General features: G+C 43.0%; 1 protein-coding gene across 9 annotated transcripts in view; it reads left to right on the top strand.

Annotated features, from left to right (window-relative positions):
* The window catches only part of RHOBTB2 (Rho related BTB domain containing 2), a 150,916-nt gene extending 131,278 nt beyond the window's left edge, over positions 1–19,638 (top strand). For 4 of the 9 annotated variants that reach the window (XM_075207097.1, XM_075207098.1, XM_075207094.1 and 1 more), the window contains 10 exons: positions 5,758–5,959; positions 6,205–6,308; positions 10,241–10,426; positions 12,267–13,171; positions 14,764–14,882; positions 15,611–15,761; positions 16,470–16,558; positions 16,817–16,922; positions 17,227–18,360; positions 18,509–19,638. In XM_075207097.1, coding sequence (XP_075063198.1) covers positions 5,758–5,959; positions 6,205–6,308; positions 10,241–10,426; positions 12,267–13,171; positions 14,764–14,882; positions 15,611–15,761; positions 16,470–16,558; positions 16,817–16,922; positions 17,227–17,432 — 2,068 coding nt within the window. In that variant the 3' untranslated portion in view covers positions 17,433–18,360; positions 18,509–19,638. Of the gene's footprint in view, positions 1–2,787; positions 3,382–5,040; positions 5,097–5,757; positions 5,960–6,204; positions 6,309–10,240; positions 10,427–12,266; positions 13,172–14,763; positions 14,883–15,610; positions 15,762–16,469; positions 16,559–16,816; positions 16,923–17,226; positions 18,361–18,508 lie in introns of those variants that run through there. The other 5 variants (XM_075207101.1, XM_075207093.1, XM_075207102.1 and 2 more) reach the window with 5 other exon arrangements.
* Positions 19,639–20,728: the final 1,090 nt, after the last annotated feature.

The raw sequence follows: 20,728 nt of genomic DNA, 5'->3' as shown, positions 1-20,728 counted from the left end.
AGGAGATCCATAACTTAGATATATCTGGGGGAAGTAAATCAGTGTATAGAAATCTGATGCAGAATTTTTGGCCACTTGAGAAGTGTAACAGGCCGTCCAGGGTGCTAGAGGCAGGCAGGGTTAGTCTACCTTCTGTATGTGCCATAATATAGTGACGTAGCTGTAAGTACATATAGAAACGAGCGTTGTGTAGATCAAATTTTTCCTTAAGTTGTTGAAAGGTAAGTGTGCCCCCAGGATCAAAAATATCTCTTATCGAAACAATGCCTTTGGCTCTCCAAGAGGAGGACAATGTATTGTCTAGACTTGGGGGAAGCACGGGGTTACCCAATACGGCGACAGAGTGTGTAGTGGGACGAGGATGGTTAAAACGTTTTACAATGGTCTGGGGGGATCATGGTTATATGTGTCTGCAAACAGGATGTTGTACGGAACTACTTCAGGCATTTGGGCTCTTGGGGAGGTGAAGAAGCCCTGCTAGGGAGTATGGATGAATTAGTTTGGTTTCTAAGGGCAGGTTAACAGAATGTTCCTGTTTCAGTAGCTATCCCGCAGCATAACGGAAGAGAGCAGAACACATGAAGGCCATAAGATCAGGGAAGCCAATCCCCACATTGTTCTGTTGTGTCGAACTTTGGTATTTCTATTCCGTGGTCATTTACCGTGCACAGGAAGGTAGTAAAGAGCTTAGTGCACTTATGTATGTCTGATCTAATGAGGCTGCAGCAGGTATGTCAACTTGGAGAAAATCACAGACTTAATTACAGAGCAGCGAGACTTTTTACCCTAGATTTACTATTAATATTAGGTGTTTCAAAGCGGCATGACAGGTACACTTTACCTGGACTAAATTAAGTAATTGATATTCAAAATGCCTATAGCATCGACTATTATTTATGTCTGTTCACTTTGAAAGTGAGAAGTGAAATGTGTAAATCGGTAGCAGAGCAGGTAATAAATCACTGAATCTATAACCTGTGTGTTTATAGATTGTGCTGGGATGTTTGGTCAGTGACTGAGTGTATAGAGGCTATCAGAGTTTGGAACATAAATTAGCTTTAATTATCAGCACTGGTAAAACAACATAAATTGGGTTAAATAAAACAACAAACCTGGTCCACATAGGCAGTACCAGATGCCCCGCTCTAATAAGTGGGCATCTAGGCCACTTACCAGTTATTTCTCAGGATCTTCACAACAAAGGTTAATCTGCTACGTTTTCCCTCTGACCTGAGGATTGAGGTCAGTGAACTGTTAGTTAAATGCTTCTTTCCTTCCTCTGAGTCTCCCCATCTGTAGCAGACTCACACAAACACAGGACTCCTCTGAGCTCCTGTCTGGCGTGGTACAACGCTTAGGATGCGGGCAACCTGTCTGTCTCCAACTGGTACTTGGTTAGGGCCACAAATTATCACTATAGCACAGGATTCTCCTGAATCTCCTGTCTGGCAACATCCAGCTTTCAAGGGACACAGCTCTTGTCTATCATCAGCTGGTCCTATGTTTCAGCTCTCTTACCTCCATCAGGACACACCTCGGTTTCACACTTCGCTCCATAACCAGCTATGAATGAACCAGCTCTCCAGTGTGTTTGCCAGAAACCATTACAGCTGGTTTGGGGCTATTAAAGCTCCCAGGAAATCTATTATAACATCGGATTTGTATCGGTGACCAGAGCCGTGCAGGGTTACTGTAGCACCGTCTTTACCGTCTGTACCAGCAACATAACTCTGTACCTGAGTGCTCGGAACCTAATCGTACATTTCCTAGAACAGTGCGTCTTACCCAGGGGTGCGAGGCAACATATCTGGGGGTGCGAGGCAACATATCCGGGGGTGCGAGGCAACATATCCGGGGGTGCGAGGCAACATATCCGGGGGTGCGAGGCAACATATCCAGGGGTGCGAGGCAACATATCCAGGGGTGCGAGGCAACATATCCGGGGGTGCGAGGCAACATATCCAGGGGTGCGAGTCTAAACGCTAGATTTTTGCATAAAATGATTTTTAACACAGTTTGAAAAAATGGACAAACAATGTGCTCAATTATTAGCATCACCACAGCTGGCAAAGGCAGCAGTGCAGATACTGATAACATTTACCACCCCTGCTTATGTGTGAAAAGAGCCCAGATTCAAGGAGACCACAGTCCTAGAAGATGTCCTGGGGAAGAGGACCTTTACTACAAATGTTGGCCTCCCCGTTTGATGATCTACATATGATGATTGCATTAGCCCAGTGAGGGGCAAAAGGTGGCCCTACGTGCCTTCACTTGTGGCCCCGGGCTTCTCCCTGCCTTATTGTCAGATATGTTGGATAAAGCTCACAACACTTGTTTAAAATGCCTGTAGATATCTTATCACAGATAGGTGTCTCTTTGTTTGATTAAATGTATTGTGTTACCTTATTAGTGAGATTAAGGGTAATGTGCTGCCCTTTTGAAGGTTAAAGGGCTGCCCCATGCGGCCCCTGAAGTGTATTAAGTTGTCCATCACTCAACTAGCCTGTTACTAACGCAGACAGTGATCACACTGAAATATAAGAAGCGCAAACAGATGTTCATATAGATTGATAGACCCAAATGTCGCTGATGGTAGTGGCTGTGAGCACAAGATCAGTATGTTCTGGGTATCACTGTCAGGTCTTTAAATATAGAAAATGCTTGTCATTAGCATACAGTTGCAGCATCTGGATTTTCTCCTACGTGTATTACACAATGGGGCCTGCAGGTGGCACTCAAGGCTTTCACTTCAACTTAATATATAATTCCTCCCCTTCATTAGAAACACATTCACTCACACACACACACACACACACACCTCCTGGCTGGAAATGAGGAATCGCAACCTGCGCCCATCACAGCCATATACACACTCACCATGACACAGTCATACACAGACGCAGACACACAGGGACAGGTGCACTCATTGATATACTGGCAGTGAGAATGTGACACTGACAGATGAGGACCGAGGCATGCACACAGAAGCACACACATATAGATGCATAATACAAAGCATACACTTATGTAAACCCAAATCCAGATACACAAATCATTAGGCATTCTAATAGCAGCATTAGCACAGAGATATATATACACACAACCATCTACACAGACACACACAGGCATACAGACACATCACATTGTAGGGAAATAGGCACACATGCCCATAGGATATGAACAGCACATGCAGCTGAGGGCATTCACACATGTAGGCATATAGATGGATATAAATGCACAACGTTCATATGTATGTCTATAGCTAGGCACCCATAGAGACGGCCTGTCGGTTTCGGATCTCCAGAGAGGATGCGCGAGTGAAGTCAACATGGCTGCCATGTATGGGACCAGGCCTTACTGCGACTGGGTGTAGTATCTGATGTGTGTGTGGCTGAGGCTGATGTCATGTTGTCAGTTGTTGGATTTAAAGCGACATCTGCTGTCTCATGTTTCTATATTGTGTGTTTGGGTTTATGCTTCATATTTTGGGGACTCTTGATATTGTTTATGTGTGTATTATTTACGTCCTATGTCTGTAGTTCGTTAGCTTTCAATTTCTCTTCCGCTATTGCCACTTTGGTTTCTGTGCACCTGAACTTTGGTCTTTGGTCATACGGCTGTGGCCTGATTCCTGACAGTCTAAGTGAGATTAGGAAATAGTTTCATTGCTATTTAACTGGTCTTCTAGCCCTTGGGATACAGTATTCCACAGCGTAACATAACCTGTTTTCCTATAATTAGGCTGCAGCAGTAATAGGAACTGATGCAGAGTTGTTAGTTAAATGGGAGTAAAAAAGAGCACAGGACAACAACGTATTTATACCCATATGCAGAGCTGCGCACGTCTCATGTTGCATCCACATCCGCAGCATATGCGCCTGGTTTACGGCAAGTCATCATCAGTGTATATTGGCACCTGCCTTGTACCAGGCATAGATGCATGTTTCTGCGGGTCTGCATTTGCCGCATTTGCATAAATACGCCCCCTTGCTGTACTCGGCCTATGTTAGAACGCCCTGTTCTTCCACCGTCCCGCCTCTCCAGGCGCAGGTGAGTGTAGATGTCATTCTGTATAAGCACATATGGGCATACATGGTGCAATTCCCCGTAAGATACGCTACACACCAGTGTACGCCGTGCTCTGCCCCATAGTCTAACCTGGTGTGGATGCTGTGGTTGGCGTAATGTGTTTTGTTTGTATAAGTGGTCCCCCTAACATAACGGGACATGGTGATATAATACGTATTGTAATCTGAACCTATGGCTCTCCAACTTCCAGCACAGTCTTGCACAGCATGCTGGTGCTTGTAGTTCAACAACAGCTGGAACTGCAGGTTGTCTACCTCTGTTTTATATATCAGTTTATCTTCTTTCTATGTCCCGCAAGAGATACAGGATGATGCATGCTGGGACTTGCAGTTCATTATTAACTGGAGCAGGTTATCCAAATCTGCCCACACAGAGGGAGACGTGGTTGCTTGGCATGATCTTTGCTCGGCCAATTCTGTCACATTTGGCCTCTCTGACATGGTGGAAAAAATGACACATATCCAGCTGTTGGTGACCAGGCCAGATCATGTTGGCAAAAGCAGTGCAGTCATTGAATGATCAGATTTTCCATACTGACCAATTAAAATCTGATCACATCGCTTTGGGCCTACACCCTGATTGACGTTGTGCCAATTTGGTTCAAAAAGGCAAAGTTGGGCAGCCAGAATTGTCATGTTGGCTTTAAATCAGACAGACTACCCTGGTAATACAGATCAGAATGATATCAGAAATACTATCTTCCTATAGAGGGGATATGTGACCAGTTTAAATTTTGAAACAAACATCAACATGAGGCTGGCACCCCTCACATAACTACACTGGTGTCTATAGTACATTTAATAACAATTTGTCTAAATAATAATGTGTTCATATCAAAAAAGGTTGTGTTGTGTCCCTGACCTGCTCCCCTTAGCACTGTGTCTGAGGCCATCTTTTTTTTAGAACTGATAGAATGTTTGCTGAATCTCCCCTCTTCTCATTTGCATATAGCGGAAGCCACTTGCGTTAGGCAGGAACAGCAGAGTTAAAAGTAAACAGCTGAACGTGTAAGCATTTCCCAAAGTATTGGTTACTAGGTAGTGATTTTCTATATTGTTGACAGGGGCATTACAATTATTTTCAGGACCCCAGGGTAAAATGTGTTACTAGCAGTTGTATCCCCTGCACCTTTCTTAGTTATAGCCCTGAGTGTTGAGTCAGAAAGTGTTATTGTGTACCTATTGTGTACCTGCTTCCTTCACATGCTGGACCTCATTTACATTGTGCAGTGCAAAACTTCCTAATTTTGCCCTTGTGCACCCAGATGGAAATACGCTAGCTGCTGGAAGCCGCAAAATGCATCCCAGGACAGCACCTAATTTCTGCCAGCTATGAATTTTTGTGCTGCGTCTAAGACATTTTGCACTTCGTGAATGAGGCCCAGTGGAGACATCCATCTATTGGAATGAATTCATTAGGAAACACTGCCCTCACTGAGGATTATTGTCTGCATGGCTGATATCATGTATTCTGTAGGTGCCATGTGTACTTTATTATAGGTAATTGTTATGTGATTAACTTAAAACACTTAAGGGTTTTGGAGTATTAGATAGCTAGTAGTAGAAGCGATGATGATGATGACAAGTTTCCCTATATCTTTCTATCTTATTTCCTTTGCTAGCAATCACACACCCTCAATTTCTTTTCCCTCCTCTCACCCACCTATAGATCCCAGCTGCTGGACACTGATATGGATTATGAGCGTCCCAACGTTGAGACGATAAAATGCGTGGTGGTTGGAGACAACGCTGTTGGTAAAACGCGTCTTATCTGCGCACGAGCATGTAATGCCACCTTGACCCAGTACCAGCTCCTTGCCACCCATGTGCCAACTGTGTGGGCTATAGATCAGTACCGTGTGTGCCAAGAGGTGAGTGTTGCTTTATGTATGCACAGCCATGTTCACTCGAGGATTCTCGGTAGAGATCTGATTCGCTTGCATATGCAAATTTATGTCCCTGATAGTAGAAAGTTGTGGAACACGTTGGTGTTATATTAATAAAGGAAATTAATAATTCTATCCGTTTATTTTGTGATTGTATATTATTTACGTTATTGCTATACTATTTCATTATTTTATAGAGTTTCCTCAGATTCTGTGTTCTCCTGTTTTAGGTGCTGGAGCGGTCCCGTGATGTTGTTGATGATGTCAGCGTCTCGTTGAGGCTTTGGGACACGTTTGGAGACCACCATAAAGACAGACGGTTTGCTTATGGAAGGTTAGACTGCTAAATTATTTAGTAAGAGCAAACATTGATACTCTTTTAATCATAATTAAGCCGTTCATGGTATGTATTAAAAAGGGAACAAATACCACCTATTTTATATATTTCACTTTGGAAGATTTAGTAATAAGTATTAAAGGATACTTTATTATAATCTCTTTATCTAAAATGCCTACATTGTAGGGGCTATTTTACCTAATAGATAAAATGCCTACTCTACTCTCCAATATGGCTCTCACAGAGTGTATCTAGCACTGTGGTGGGCAACACGGGAGAGGCAAACATCGCCTTTATGGAGACGTTTCGTATCATACTTTGATATCGGAGCAGAAGCGTAAAGTGTTCAAATAGACCATACAGAGTCCCTGCTCCAATGAAGATTACAGTCTACATAAGTCAACAGCGAATTAACCTAACAGTATGTTTGTGGTGTGTGGGAGGATATTGGGGCACTCTGAGGAAGACCCACACAAACATGGGGAGAACATACAAACTCCCACTGCCACCTGAACATACCGCCACCATGGTGCCCAGTAGATTTTATGTAGTGCCCTTAGATTTTGCATCTGAAACTAGCTGGGGTACATAAAGATGCATCTTCTGATGGTAGGGACTAACTGATTGTATCTCTGTCTGTGTGTGAATGTTAGGGAATTTAGACTGTAAGCTCCAATGGGGCAGGGACTGATGTGAATGAGTTCTCTGTACAGCGCTGCGGAATCAGTGGCGCTATATAAATAAATGATGATGATGATCATTTCTGAGTGTGGGCTAAGCACATGAATGCAGCTTATTACACACCTACAGGGCACAGAAAGTCAGATACTGTACTCGGTACCCTACTGGGGCGCCATTCGCATCCTCACTACTCTGAAGGTACATAGCGCCCCGGGCTACAGGGCCACGGCATCCTGTCCATGATAAGAGGGGGTTCCAAGCCCTACTAGGAATGATACTAAGCTTGATCCTAGCCACAGGTGAGATTGTATCTTGGCAAGTAGACCAGACCTGTAAGTAACTGCTAGGGGGAGATTCAATTTAGCGCAATGTGTCTCTTGAACAGTCCATGGAGACACATTGCGCCAATGCTGGGGCTGAAAAACTCAGCTCATTTGTCCTCGCACCCTATAGAGGTGTAAGGAATCATTAGCATATATTCCCTACCCAGCAATGTGCGCAGCCGGACATCTACGCTATGTCAAAAGGCACCTTACGACCAATTTAACCACCCCCCTTAGGGTCTAAGTGTTTCATATAAAGAGGTTTTCACAAAGTTGAACTGATTCTTTAAAATAAGCAGCAAATTTATTTTGCTCAGCCTCGATTATCTATGTTGATATTGTTGCATTTTATTTATTATGTGTCATCATTTTCAGGAACACCACACAAAGAAGTGCAAAAGACCTGGGGATAAATGTGTATCAAAGTGTAATTTTTTCAGCGATTGAAATCGCTGGAGATCGACTGCGATTTTATGTCCAAAGTTGCTATATGTATTACCGGTAAACTGAGAGTCCCAAATCCAATCTCTGGCGATATGTCTCGATTTTAAAACACCTATCCCGCGGGCGATTTAGTCACCAGAAAGACTAAATCGCTGCGTTTTTTAGACCAGCTTCTGATTTGCCAGAAAGCTCCAACAGCATACTTGTGCCCAGGTGCATGCTGCTACTTATAGTGCCACAAATATGTACTTTAAATGGTGTCCACATTTGGAAATATTAAGTGTTGCCACGTCAGAAAAAAAAGTATTATGGTCTCACTGGTAGTCCACTAGTATGCCCTAATTATATAATAAATTAATAAATGTTACCTTTACATATAACCGTACCTGAAATTTGGGCCACTAATTTATTAATAAAATAATTTTGCCCCCGTAAGATAATTAATAATAATTTTTGCCCCTCTAAACAAGAAATCATGATTACCCTATTAATTAAAACTTGTATTGAGCTTCCTGCTATGTAAAGAATTAACAGATAGCTGAAAACACACTCAGAACCACTGATTTATTCTGGCTTTTTTTGGGGGGCGATTTATACATTTTAAGACTTGTATTCTTAGAATGTCAAAATGTCAGGATGGCACATGTTGATTTTGGTTACATCAGTTTACCCCCTGGAGTTCTGATTAGCGTGATAATAGCGCACCTCTACAGTATAACAACTGATTCTTGGTAATGTTCTGTTCTATCCAATTCATATGACATACAGCGCATCTAATCCCAAAGGCCTGAGTGTAAAGTCCTCCTCACCTTGGGTTACACTGTAGTTTAGACTCATATAAGATTAATTGAAGTATTTGCCTATTCCTTTTTTGTTTGTGTACGTTGTGTAGCACCATCTATTATATTACTGTATATCCATATATAATATTAAGCTATGAAGTGGATACCAAACATTTTGTTTACACTGGTGGTTCTGTATTATAGCTTCCTCAATTGTATCCTAGTGTTATATGCAAATCTGTCCTGTTTTTCTGTTTTTTTACTAAAAGCACTCATCTTGTTGGATAAATAAATTGTATATAATTCCAAGTCCTAATATTTATATATACTTTGTGTTATTTTTGTGTTACTTAAAACACAGTAATAGACCCAACAGGTCTGTTTGGTAAATACAAGATACATATATAGTTGCAAAAGTCCATCTTGTCCAGTCTTATAAGTGCTAGCTGTGTTGTTTTTAGAGGAAATGCCTGCATACGTTTAACATAGGTTAGATACACTCTAGCAGAATGTATCTACTGTTAGATGGACTCTCCTCTGCAGTGGGAGGATGGGGTCTCATGCAGTTCTCGGCATATAGCTAGCCCCCATTGACAGACCTTCTGCTCATCAGTGGGTTTAAAATCCCCGCTAGTTATTGCATATTACAGTGGCGACTTTTACCAGATGACACAGACGGAGAAGGGGAAATTCCTGGGACTGCTTCTCGAAGAGGTTTCCAGCCTTCAACAGCATGCAGTGCTAGATATACACTGCTATAGAGTGTATCTAACCTACAGGAAAGAATAGGCAGGGACCATGTAGCTCTGCAGAGGGGGGCAAATTTAAAATGTGCAGACAGATTTAAATTTGAGAGGACATGTCATAACTCAACTCTAAATCACAGTGTAAAAATCGAGGCTGTCCAGTATTTGTGTGCTGCATGCAAAAACCACCAGTATTTTCCCTTCATTCAAAAAATACATTTGCACCCCTTGCCTGGCAACATGGTTTGTATGGGGGCAAACTTGCACTCTTTACCTGGATTTACTCCTAACTCAAAACAAGGCCCAATGGGCCTGATTCATTAAGGAAAGTAAAGCAAAAAAAGTAGTAACTTTGCACCTTGGCAAAATCATGTTGCATTGGAGGGGGAGGTAAATTTAAAATGTGATGGCAGATTTATAATTGGGGTAGGACATGTCCTAGATCAGCTTTGAATTTCAGTGTACAAATAAAGCTATCAAGTATTTGTGTGCTAGATGAACAAAACAATAAACTAATTTGCACCCCTTGCATTGTAACATGGTTTTGTCCAGGAGAAAACCTACTCCTTTTTTTGCCGTACTTTCCTTAAAGGCCCAATGTGTTTGGGTTATTTTTTGTTAGTTTTTTTAAGATTGTGGACTTTAAAATAAATGATCCATAACTTTAATTTATAGATCACAGCATCTTAATGATCTATCCACCATTTCCCATCCTACTTCTTTTTCCACTGCCTCTTGCTATTTCCTTTTATATTCTCTTCATACAGTTTTCCTCCTTTCCTTCTCTCGTATTGCTTTCCTTTTAATGCGCAAATTGTTTCCTTACTCCTCTTTTTTCCTTCGCTATCTCAGATTGTTCTTCTCAAACTGTTTTTAACTTTGTTACAGTCTTTCCACTCTTACTCACAATTTGGTTCCCATGTTGATGGTTATTCACGTCTTCTCATTTTTAGGTCCGACGTGGTTGTTCTCTGTTTTTCAATTGCCAACCCCAACTCCCTCCAGCATGTCCAAACTATGTGGTACCCAGAGATAAAGCATTTTTGCCCTCGCGCACCGGTTATTTTGGTTGGATGCCAGTTGGATCTACGCTACGCAGACCTGGAGGCCGTGAACCGTGCCCGGCGCCCTCTAGCCAGGTACTCTTTACACCTTTTAGTCCGTTAGTTTGTGATAGCTTTATAAGTTCGTTAAGGTCATTAGGCGTGTACAGAATACTGCAGTTTGACCCTGGTTATTAGAGTTTTAAAGAAAGTTCACAATTGTAAATATGTTCATCAGCAAGAATATATATTCCTGACATTTCTAATAGACTTCAGTTTGAGTGGCGGCCCTTGAGGTTCTATGTTAGCATACTATATTACAAGACATTATCTAACCTTGCAAATAATCCAGAAACGTCCTGGCACTTATAACTGTTTATGAAAGGGAGAGGAGCATGGTAGCGGTTTATGGGACAATCGTACATAACAGCATACTCTTTGGTATCAACGATGATTTAGATTGTATTAATATTTTAGCGTACTATAAACAATTGGAGGCGTGATTGCAAGGTGGTAGAGGAGGCGGTTTAGGGTGGAGCTGGAAGGACAAAGTGTAAGTATTCAAGGGGGTGTTAGTAAGAGGGTATGGGGGAGGGATACCGGAGCATAGATTATATGCATGTGTAGCTGAGGAGGAGCAGGAGGCTATGGGACTGGCGGAGGGCTATCCTCATAATGAGATGTCTAAGCGTTCCAGATGTTGGAGAATTGAATGGGGCGGTCGTGGATAATACTGGTGATATGCTGTAATTTGGACGTCTGTCAGATTTTATGTGTAAGAGCCTGAATGGAGGAGGGGGCTTGTTTTGTTTCTAGTTTCATGCAATGAGACATCTGGCTGCCAGTAGAATGTGACCTATTAACTTTTTGTTTTTGGACACCGGGGGCGGGCAAGGGAGGAGGTGATTAGAGATATTGTGTGGTGGGTGCAGTAGCCCTTGATACTGGGTCAGTCCCGCCAAATATGGGACAGAGTGTCCTCCGCACCACAGCGGCGCCAACAGCCTGCTGGTGTATTGGAATAGATGGCTCCATGTCTAGGTGGCATTAAGTACCAGCGGGAAAAAGCTTATATTCTTCAGTTGTGTACAAATGGAGCTTTTGGCTGTATCCTCGCGTATTCGGGAGCAATCTTTAGGGCTGAGAGCTTCCCCCATGTCTCCTTCTCATCTTAGTTCATGGAGCTCCTTGGTTAATTAAAGATGTTTTATAAGAAGTGAGTAAAATGTTGAGATCAGGCTGCTGGAGGAAGACCTGCTGAGACAAAGGGCCTCTATCGCAGTAAGGATATGTGGGATTCGACTTTTAATTTTATCCTTATAGAAGTGACATAGCTGTAAATACTGGTAAAAAGCCAACGAGGGTAGACCATAGCGATCTCAGAGTCTGGAATACTCAGGGAAGAAAATGGTTGGCATTATATCATGGAACAATTTAATGTTGCGAGACGTCCAGCATTTGAAGGTGTTAGGGTTAAGTCCCGGGAAAAAAAGTCATACGGAGGGGTCTTTTATCATGTCAAAAGTGCAGATGCAATATGTCCAGATTGTCAATGAAAATCAAAGAGTTGAGGGGGATCTGTAATCACTGGGGGTGATCTTTAGGGTCTATGCAAAAAATACATGTGAAGAAGGTGTCCTTCAGTGTCGACCAGTCTAGTATTAGTGTGTGCGCCAGTACTACCTGTGTGAGGCCAAGTAATAATTGTGTAGGCAAGAGAGGCCCAAACCCCACTCCCTCGGGTGCCTATAAAGGCCTCTGGGTCATCTGGAGGCCCAAACAAATCTTGTAATGCAGCTCTGAAGATAATTAAGGGTGGAGGAGGGAAAACAATTTTCAAATAAAAATGGGATGTCTCGCACCATTAACCATTGATAATAGTTCTGATCCGTTACTTCTCAATTGATTCTGATAATCGTTTTTGTTTTTCACTCAGGCCAATCCGTCCCCAGGAGATTTTGCCACCTGAGAAAGGTCGTGAAGTAGCCAAAGAACTGGGCATTCCATATTATGAGACCAGTGTGGTGGCACAATGTGGCATCAAGGAGGTTTTTGATAACGCAATCCGTTCAGCACTCATCTCTCGCCGTCACTTACAGTTTTGGAAGTCACATTTGCGAAGTGTGCGTAAACCGCTACCACAGGCCCCTTTCCTTCCGCCTCGGCCTCCTCCGCCTGTTATCATAGTGCCTGATCCCCCGGCACAGAGTGACGATCATCCTGGACATCTTTTGGAAGAGCCGTCCTGTGCCGATGTTGTGCTGGTGGTCCAAGAAAAGCTTCGTATCTATGCTCACCGCATCTACCTCTCAACTGCTTCCTCCAAATTCTGTGACCTTTTCCTCATGGAGGATGGAGACCCACCTTCCCAATCCAGGGATCCTCTGCTACGTGCCTCCAGCTTTGATGCTTGTGAGGCCTCTGGGGAAACTGAGGGAGGAGGACTGCGAGCCTCAGCCAGCGATGGCACACTGGGGAGGGAAGGGGACCGAGACTTGTCAGGATGGAGTAGGGCTTTTGAGAGCATACGAAGCGGAGTTCTAGAAGAGCTCCCTGGCTACAGGGCCAGAAGAGTAACTGTGGTAAAGATGGACAGCTCAGTGAGGCCTGGACCATTCAGAGCTGTGCTGAAATATTTGTACACTGGGCGACTGGATGAAAGGGAGCCAGAGCTGATGGAGGTGGCCCACATCGCAGAGCTCTTGGAAGTGTTTGACTTGCGTATGATGGTAGCCAATATTCTGAATCGAGAGGCCTTCATGAACCAAGAGATCACTAGAGCTTTCCATGTCAGAAGGAGCAATCGCATCAAGGAGTGTCTGACAAAGGGGATCTTCTCTGGTAAGAAGCACTTGATGGACTCGTATTTGCTTGGTGACCATTATGGTTTAACCATACAAATAAATAGACAATAAGAAATAGACTATGGCTAGGCCATATTTGCATACAGTTTTGGTCAAACATATTGTTACCCTTGCAGTTTTTTCTAATAATGCGTAATCTCCATTAAACACGCTCTTTTATTCCTCAATCTCAGAAACCATAAAAAAGGCAAGAGAAAAAAATGATTGATACAAAATTGTAGATCCTTTGATCATATAGGTCATCACCTTAGTAATAATGGGATATTGGCACCAGGTCAGGTATATCTGATAATGTAGGACACTGTGACAGTGCAGTGTATAATTCCACCACACATTACCACACACCTTTTATGCCCTTACTTTTAAGAACTGTAAGTCTAATCCCTTTCATAGAACTTCCTCTTTATCTTAGAAACAGCTTCCACTTATCCTCCTCCTTACAAGCCTTTCCCCATAGCAGTCATGTATATCGTAATGTGTCCATTCCGTCAAAGGAAAGTAGGCAGTAATGGTACATTATCGTTTTATTGTGCAAATCCTCAAAACTTATAAAATCGCATCAGACCTCCAAGGAGATTGCAGAGCAGGTTTGTTCGATGGTGGAGAATGAAACTTGATCACCTGCCAGAGAGATTGAAGTTGACCTTCAGACACAAGGTATCGTGGCTTCAACTCGCACCTTCCGTCACCATCTCAATGAAAGGGCGTTATATGGTAAAAGGCCCCACTGCTGAGAGACGGACATAAAAAAGCCAGACTGGAGTTTGCCAAAACACACCTGAACAAGGCAAATTCCTTCTTAGAGAATGTCCGTGGACAGATGAGACAGAAAGTAAAATTAATCTTTGAAAGAAAAGGACACCTTCCCTATAGTCAACCATGGAAGAGGTTCAGTGATGTTTTGGGGTTGCGGTGCTGCACCTGGTCCAGGGTGCCTTATACATGTGCATCATGAAATCTAGAGATTACCAGGCCATTTTGGAGCATAATATTGAACCCATTGTCAGAAAGCTGGGTCTGCGTCAAAGATCAAGGGTCTTCCAGCAGGCCAGTTACTCCCAAACACACTTCAAAAACCACCCAGGAACAGTTAAAGACAACTGGACTGTTCTGAAGTGACATCAATGAGTCTAGATCTGAACCCCATAGAGAACCTGTGGAGAGATATGCAACTGCAGTTGGGAGAACTGGGACAGTCTACAGAAGAAGAGTGGACCACACTGCCGGTAGAGAGGTGCGGGAACCTCATCCATGGCTATTCCAATTATTTTGACCAAAGGAGGTGATACCGAATATTAAGTGTAGGGTGTCAATAATTTTGTCAGTGTAATTTGTTTTCATTTTCTCATTTAAAACAATATACAGTATTACATTCAGAATAAAAAACAAAGCTTCTGTAATATTAACAGTGAAGGAATCATGGAATTATTGGAAAAAAGTGCAAGGGTGCCAATATTACTTCCCATGACTGTATATAGAGTAAGGGAAGGGTTTACCATTTTAAATATGCAGGCACTATTGTTCAACAGCCGGTTCCCCTTCTCACTTTCCTTTCCTTTTCTGGACTAGATGTCACTTTCGTGTTGGATGATGGGAGTATAAAGGCCCACAAGCCTCTACTCATCTCTGGTTGCGACTGGATGGCGGCTATGTTTGGTGGTCCCTTTCTGGAGAGCAGCACCACGGAGGTGAGGGATTGAGGAGTGAAAAGTAATTTAAGGAAGATGAGGAACCAACAGTAGATGGGTAAAGGTAAAATAGTATAGAGGGACTTGGATCTATTCCTGCTAAAGGATTGGGAACAGTCAGAGGTTAATGGTGTTAATGGTGTTAGATTATGCAGGATAAATGTTGTCTAGTGTTGCTTGTGCTGTCCACAAATCAGGTCACTTATGCCACCCACGGGTGCCCACCGCAAGCATGATACAGTGCCCATGTAATATGTCCCATCTTTAGGCATCTTTTGTGCACTGGCCATCCAGCAAATTAACTAATTACATTCCTTCACCTACTTTTGGCAAAAAAGAAGAGGAAGCAATGTATTTTGTGGGCTATCCACATATGTAGTTATATCATAAGGCAGAATTGTTTACTATTGTTTATTTAACGCCAGTCATATTACACAGCACTGTACGGAGAATATTGTTCATGTTGGCCCTGGCACCATATACACACTAGGGTCCATTTTTGTCAGTTGTGGGAGGAAACCCCCAGAAGAAATGCACACAAACACAAGAGAACATACAAGCTCTATACAGATAGGGCCCTGGCTGGAATCAAACTCATGATCCCAGCAGTGTGAGACAACAATGCTAACAAGTGCAAGATTGGTGTTGACGACTTCAAGCAGATGTTGTGTATCATGTGGGTTCTGTCGGTGTTGTGGTCTTTACACTGCGTTCTCTTCTTCTCACAGGTAGTGGTTCCTTACACCTCCAGAGACAGCATGCGTGCAGTGCTTGAGTATCTGTATACCGGCCAGTTCACAGCTGGGACGCACCTTGAACCATTGGACCTCATTATACTGGCAAACAGGCTTTGTCTGCCACACCTGGTGGCACTAACTGGTAACCGTCCTGTTATATCTACGTTAGGATAGGCAACTTGCATCATATTCATAAACCAAAAATGAAATCATATTGAGTTTTATGGCTTCCTCCTATTGATGTTTAGGTTCATGTCTGAAATTCTCGTGCAGTTCTAGATTTAAAAAAAAGATCTTCAATTGCTTTACCTGTGTCACAGGCTGAACTACATAAATATTGTATTTATTATAATAGCATAAATGAAAAACTCTTGAAGGGCAAGTATGAAAGTGTCTGCATGTGACATGTGACTTTTATTACAGGTCTTTTGGGATATACCAGAGGCTGTGGCCCATGGTAACCTTTTTCACCTGCAGTAAGGAAGACACAGCTGACACTTGCCCCATTGCTGGGCACTGCTGAGCATGATGTGAATTCCAGTTGGAATCTTATAGTTGGCTCTTTGGATGCTTAGACAAGTCACTTTGCCCGACCACTGGGCTTCAGTTAGGAGGTTAATTACTCTGTAGTTATTGACATGGAAGCTCCTATGCTCCTAACTCAACCAGAATAAAATTATTTATCATCCATAGTCTCTAGCCAAAAAATGCTATCCCCCCCCAATATAACACTTTTCTTAAAGTAAGTCATGTCTCTACATAATGTCGTCTTAGGTGGAAGGATGTGTTACACAGCTGTATGGTCATGTTGTCAGATGCTTTGTATTAATATATTACTCTGCTGTCCCAGAGAAACACACAGTGTCAGTCATGACGGACGCGTCTCTGAATAATAAGGATATAGACGGCGAGGCTCTCATGTTGCTGGAAGCCGCTCAGGTAACTGGCTCCACTTTTCCAAAATGACTTGGTCTGACCATAATATCTTATTAGATTGCCCTGTTTCTTCCACTGCTTAACAGTGACCCTAGACCCCCCGGCCGTCTGTCCCCAGATCCCCGGACATTTGTACAAAGACCATCAGATACCCTGTGCTTCTTAGTCTTGGTCCTTCTGTCCCTAGACTCCATCCCTCAGCTGATAGACCCGATCTTCTGCTTCTAGTACTAAATCCATTGTTCTCCATGTGTTCCTCAGTTCCACGGGGCGCAGCAGCTGGCAGCTTGGTGTTTACACCACATCTCTACAAACTACAACCGCGTGTGCAGGAAATTCCCCCGAGACATCAAGCTGGTGTCAGCAGGTGAGCGACAGCCTTCAGCACACTTCATCCCTGTACTTTTTTCTACACCTCACACGTCTGCAGCCTGTGCCTCTCCAGCTGATGTGGAAATACTTCCCAGCATTCCTTTCCAGCTAGAAGTGTACTGGTACTTGTAGTTCCTCATCAGCTTGAATGCTATAGGTTGCCCATCTCTGTTTGTAGAATTCCATGTACTACTCTACTTATCTCCTGAACGTCCTACACAGTAACCACATGAGCTCCCAGCCTGGGCCCTGTACAGTTCCTGGCCCATAGATGACCCGCTGTATCTTACTTCTTACAGAAAATCAGCAGACCCTGGAGGCCCAGCGCTGGCCCCCTGTCTGGTACCTGAAGGAAGAGGATCACTTCCAGAGAGCACAGAGGGAACGTGAGAAAGAGACAGCCCTGCACCAGAAGAGACAGCCCAAGAGACGCTGGCTGTTCTGGAACAGCTCTAGTGAGGGCTCCTCTACATCCTCCGCTACGCCATCCTCTGCACTGGGCTGAGAGGTGGCGCTTCGTTTCCATAATCTCCCTTGGCAGCTATGTGTACATGCAAGGATGATGTGTGTGTGTTGTATTTATGTCGTTCTGAGAGCACGTATATAACTGATAACTACGGAATATAACTGGAGAATGACAGTGTCAAGATTCTGGCACAAGAAGCCGGTGTCTTTAGGTAAAATGTCTTACCAATGCAAGCTCCATATCATCAGTGTGCTATAATTCTTCCCCCACCATGTCCAATGAAGCCCTCTTCTATTTAATTATCACCCATCGGGTGTGTCCAGTGGTACTAACTGTGTCTTACCTAGAAACTGCTATGGAGTATACCTGGAAATACTTTAACTTTACACTTTTTAAAGTTTACCTTGTTGTGTTGTAGTAATGGTTACAGACGGTATAAAACATCAAAGAACTTGGTTCCATTGCAGGATTCATTGGATCTACTGCTCCTGGGCGACAGGTCTAGTTGTTCCCATTTTAGAGAGAATAAACAAAACAAAAAAACCTTAAGCGTCTAGCTTAATGTAGCAAACAAACAAAAACAAATCCAGAATTGTGGTCATTATTATTCTCTTCTTCTACAGCTATGATAATTATGCTTTGTGCTTTACAAAGGGGTTTCCATCCCAGTATATCTGAGAAGTCACCCAGTGAAAGGGAATGTGTGAGGATCAGATGCAAGGGCTGATATTGACATTTCCTGCATGCTCCTCGGTGTCATTGTTTTATAGCAGAAACTGGTAACTTAGGTCTCGCCAGCTGCTGTGGAACTGTAGTTCGCACCGTGTTTTGCCATCCTGTGGCTGGCAGGGTATGCTGGGTGTTGTAGTTCCACAGCAACTGGAGTGCCACAGGTTGCTTATCTCTGTATTACAATCTGCATACTTAACTGCTGAGAAATACAGGGTTTTGTGCACTCCTGTCATAGGTGCATATCTATCATCATCATCATCATCATCAGTTATTTATATAGCGCCAACATATTCCGTAGCGCTTTACAATTGGGGACAAATGTAATAAACTAATAAACAAACTGGGTAAAACAGACAAAGAGGTGAGAAGGCCCTGCTCGCAAGCTTACAATCTATGTAAATATGTGTACATATCAACAAGTGTGCAAATAGTAAAGGTAAACTGGATGTGGATCCACATACTGACAGGCTGTCTCGATTTGTTAGATGGCCCAGACTGCATTGATCTACAGACAGAAACTAGTTACTTGCATAAAATATATGTTCTCTGTGCATGCACGCTACTGCAGCAAATGACTAAAATAATGGTAGAGGCTTGTGGGAGGAGCTTGATATTGAACAGTGCAGCAAGCTTGAAATGACAGGGGTGTGGTTAGTCACAGAAGGAAGCGGAATTGTGGAAGTGGGAGGAATGCACAGTGGCTCCTCCCACTACTTTGACCATGTTGACTGATGTTAACTAATGGTGCCCATACACACTGTATGGGCAATATTGATAGGCTGTTTCAGCTCTAACTGGCTATAAATCGCAGCAAATGAAAGATATTGTAAGACCACCAATTCCGATCCACATCTCATTGCCATCCATCAGATATTGGCCAGGATGAAGGGTAAATGTGGTCACACACTATTACCCCATATAGACAATGAGTGGATACATGAATAGAAGTGCCCATCATCTATTAGTTGTAATGGCGCCCTGTTGTATCTGGCTATTTGGTCCAAGCAGCCACATGTGTATGTTCGTGTATGGCCGAAATATCACAGAGATCCGGCTGCTGCAAGGTGTAGTCGATAGAACAAACTGCATTGTGGGTAGGCACCTTGACATATTGTTTTACAATATACTGAGCAGTGGAAATCGCATTGTATAATGAAGACATTGTCATACATATAAATGGAATATAATCTCAAATTGTGGTTGCTGCTTGATTTCAGTCTCTGACTGATACTTTAGTTTTTTTATTTGTCTTAAGAAGTCATATCCTGTCAGTATGTGTAGTCTGCATGTGAAACGCGTTGTGTGTGGAACATAGCTAGAGGGTGTAGACTAAGAGTATATCTATCTGTTGGTGATATAGTGCATATACCTCCCCATGGGTCTATGGCTGCTGTTTAGAGTGGGGCGTTGCCTTCTATATAAAGCTCTCTGTATATTTTGGGCTACCTGTACTGATATTTCTGTTTACTGAAAAAGTTATGTTTCCTTTTTGTAATAAAACTTTAAAATATTATTGTTTTTTGTTCCTGTTTAATACATCTGTATGTGGTTTCCAAGCTGAAGAAGGTCCCATACTCTGCAGTAAATTCCACTATGAGGAGAAAATATGGGTGAGTCACTTGTTAAACTGTTATACAGAATCAACTCTGGTGGAGTCTGTCCAAACTCACATTTGTCACCAGGGCCGTGTGCCTCTAGCAGCGCTACTGTGTATAGTTTCTGAAGAGTTTCTTCACCAAAGAAATTTAGATAAAACCTTTTCATATCATCATCACCATTTATTTATATAGCGCCATTAATTCTGCAGCGCTGTACAGAGAACTCACTCACATCAGTCCCTGCCCCATAGGAGCTTACAGTATAAATTCCCTAACACACACAGACTAGGGTCAATTTGTTAGCAGCCAATTAACCTACCAGTATGTTTTTGGAGTGTGGGAGGAAACTGGAGCACCCGGAGGAAACCCACTCAAACATGGGGAGAACATACAAACTTCTCGCAGCTACGGGCCATGGTTGGGAATTGAACTCATGACCCCAGTGCTGTAAGGCAGAAGTGCTAACCACTTAACCACCGTGCTGCCCATATTCAATAATATTTCTTGATGGTCAAGTTTGTTGTAAAGATATAACTCCTTGCAGTAATAAGTGTTTAGATCACTGAGATGTGTGAGCCGCCATTATTGATATTCACAATTCATGGTGTTTGCCAATTGTTGATCTCTGAAGAACTTTAGTATACCAGGGTTTGAGTAAGGGCTCTGGATAATACACCCGTAGGGCCATTTCATCAACTCCCTTCCCCCCCAGCCAATAAATCCATGCATAAATGTCTCTTAATGGCCAGTGGCCAATTCATGACCTCCCTCCAGCCATTCCAATGCCATCCCCACACTCCAGCACATGTCACTTGTCTTCCTCTCCAGCAGCAATCTTTTGTCCCTGCTCCTCTCCTCTGGGCCCCAACATTGCAGAAATTGGGGGACAGTACTTAATCCAATCTTGTGAGATTTGGTCATCAGACTAAGAACCGCAGCCACTCTGACAGGCAGCTAACAGCATTAGGATTTGCTGCCTGTCTGCAAAATTATCTGTCAGAGCCA

Source organism: Mixophyes fleayi, chromosome 4, assembly GCF_038048845.1.
Source record: "Mixophyes fleayi isolate aMixFle1 chromosome 4, aMixFle1.hap1, whole genome shotgun sequence".
Lineage (NCBI taxonomy): Eukaryota > Metazoa > Chordata > Amphibia > Anura > Limnodynastidae > Mixophyes > Mixophyes fleayi.
This window is presented reverse-complemented; position numbering and strand designations above follow the sequence as displayed.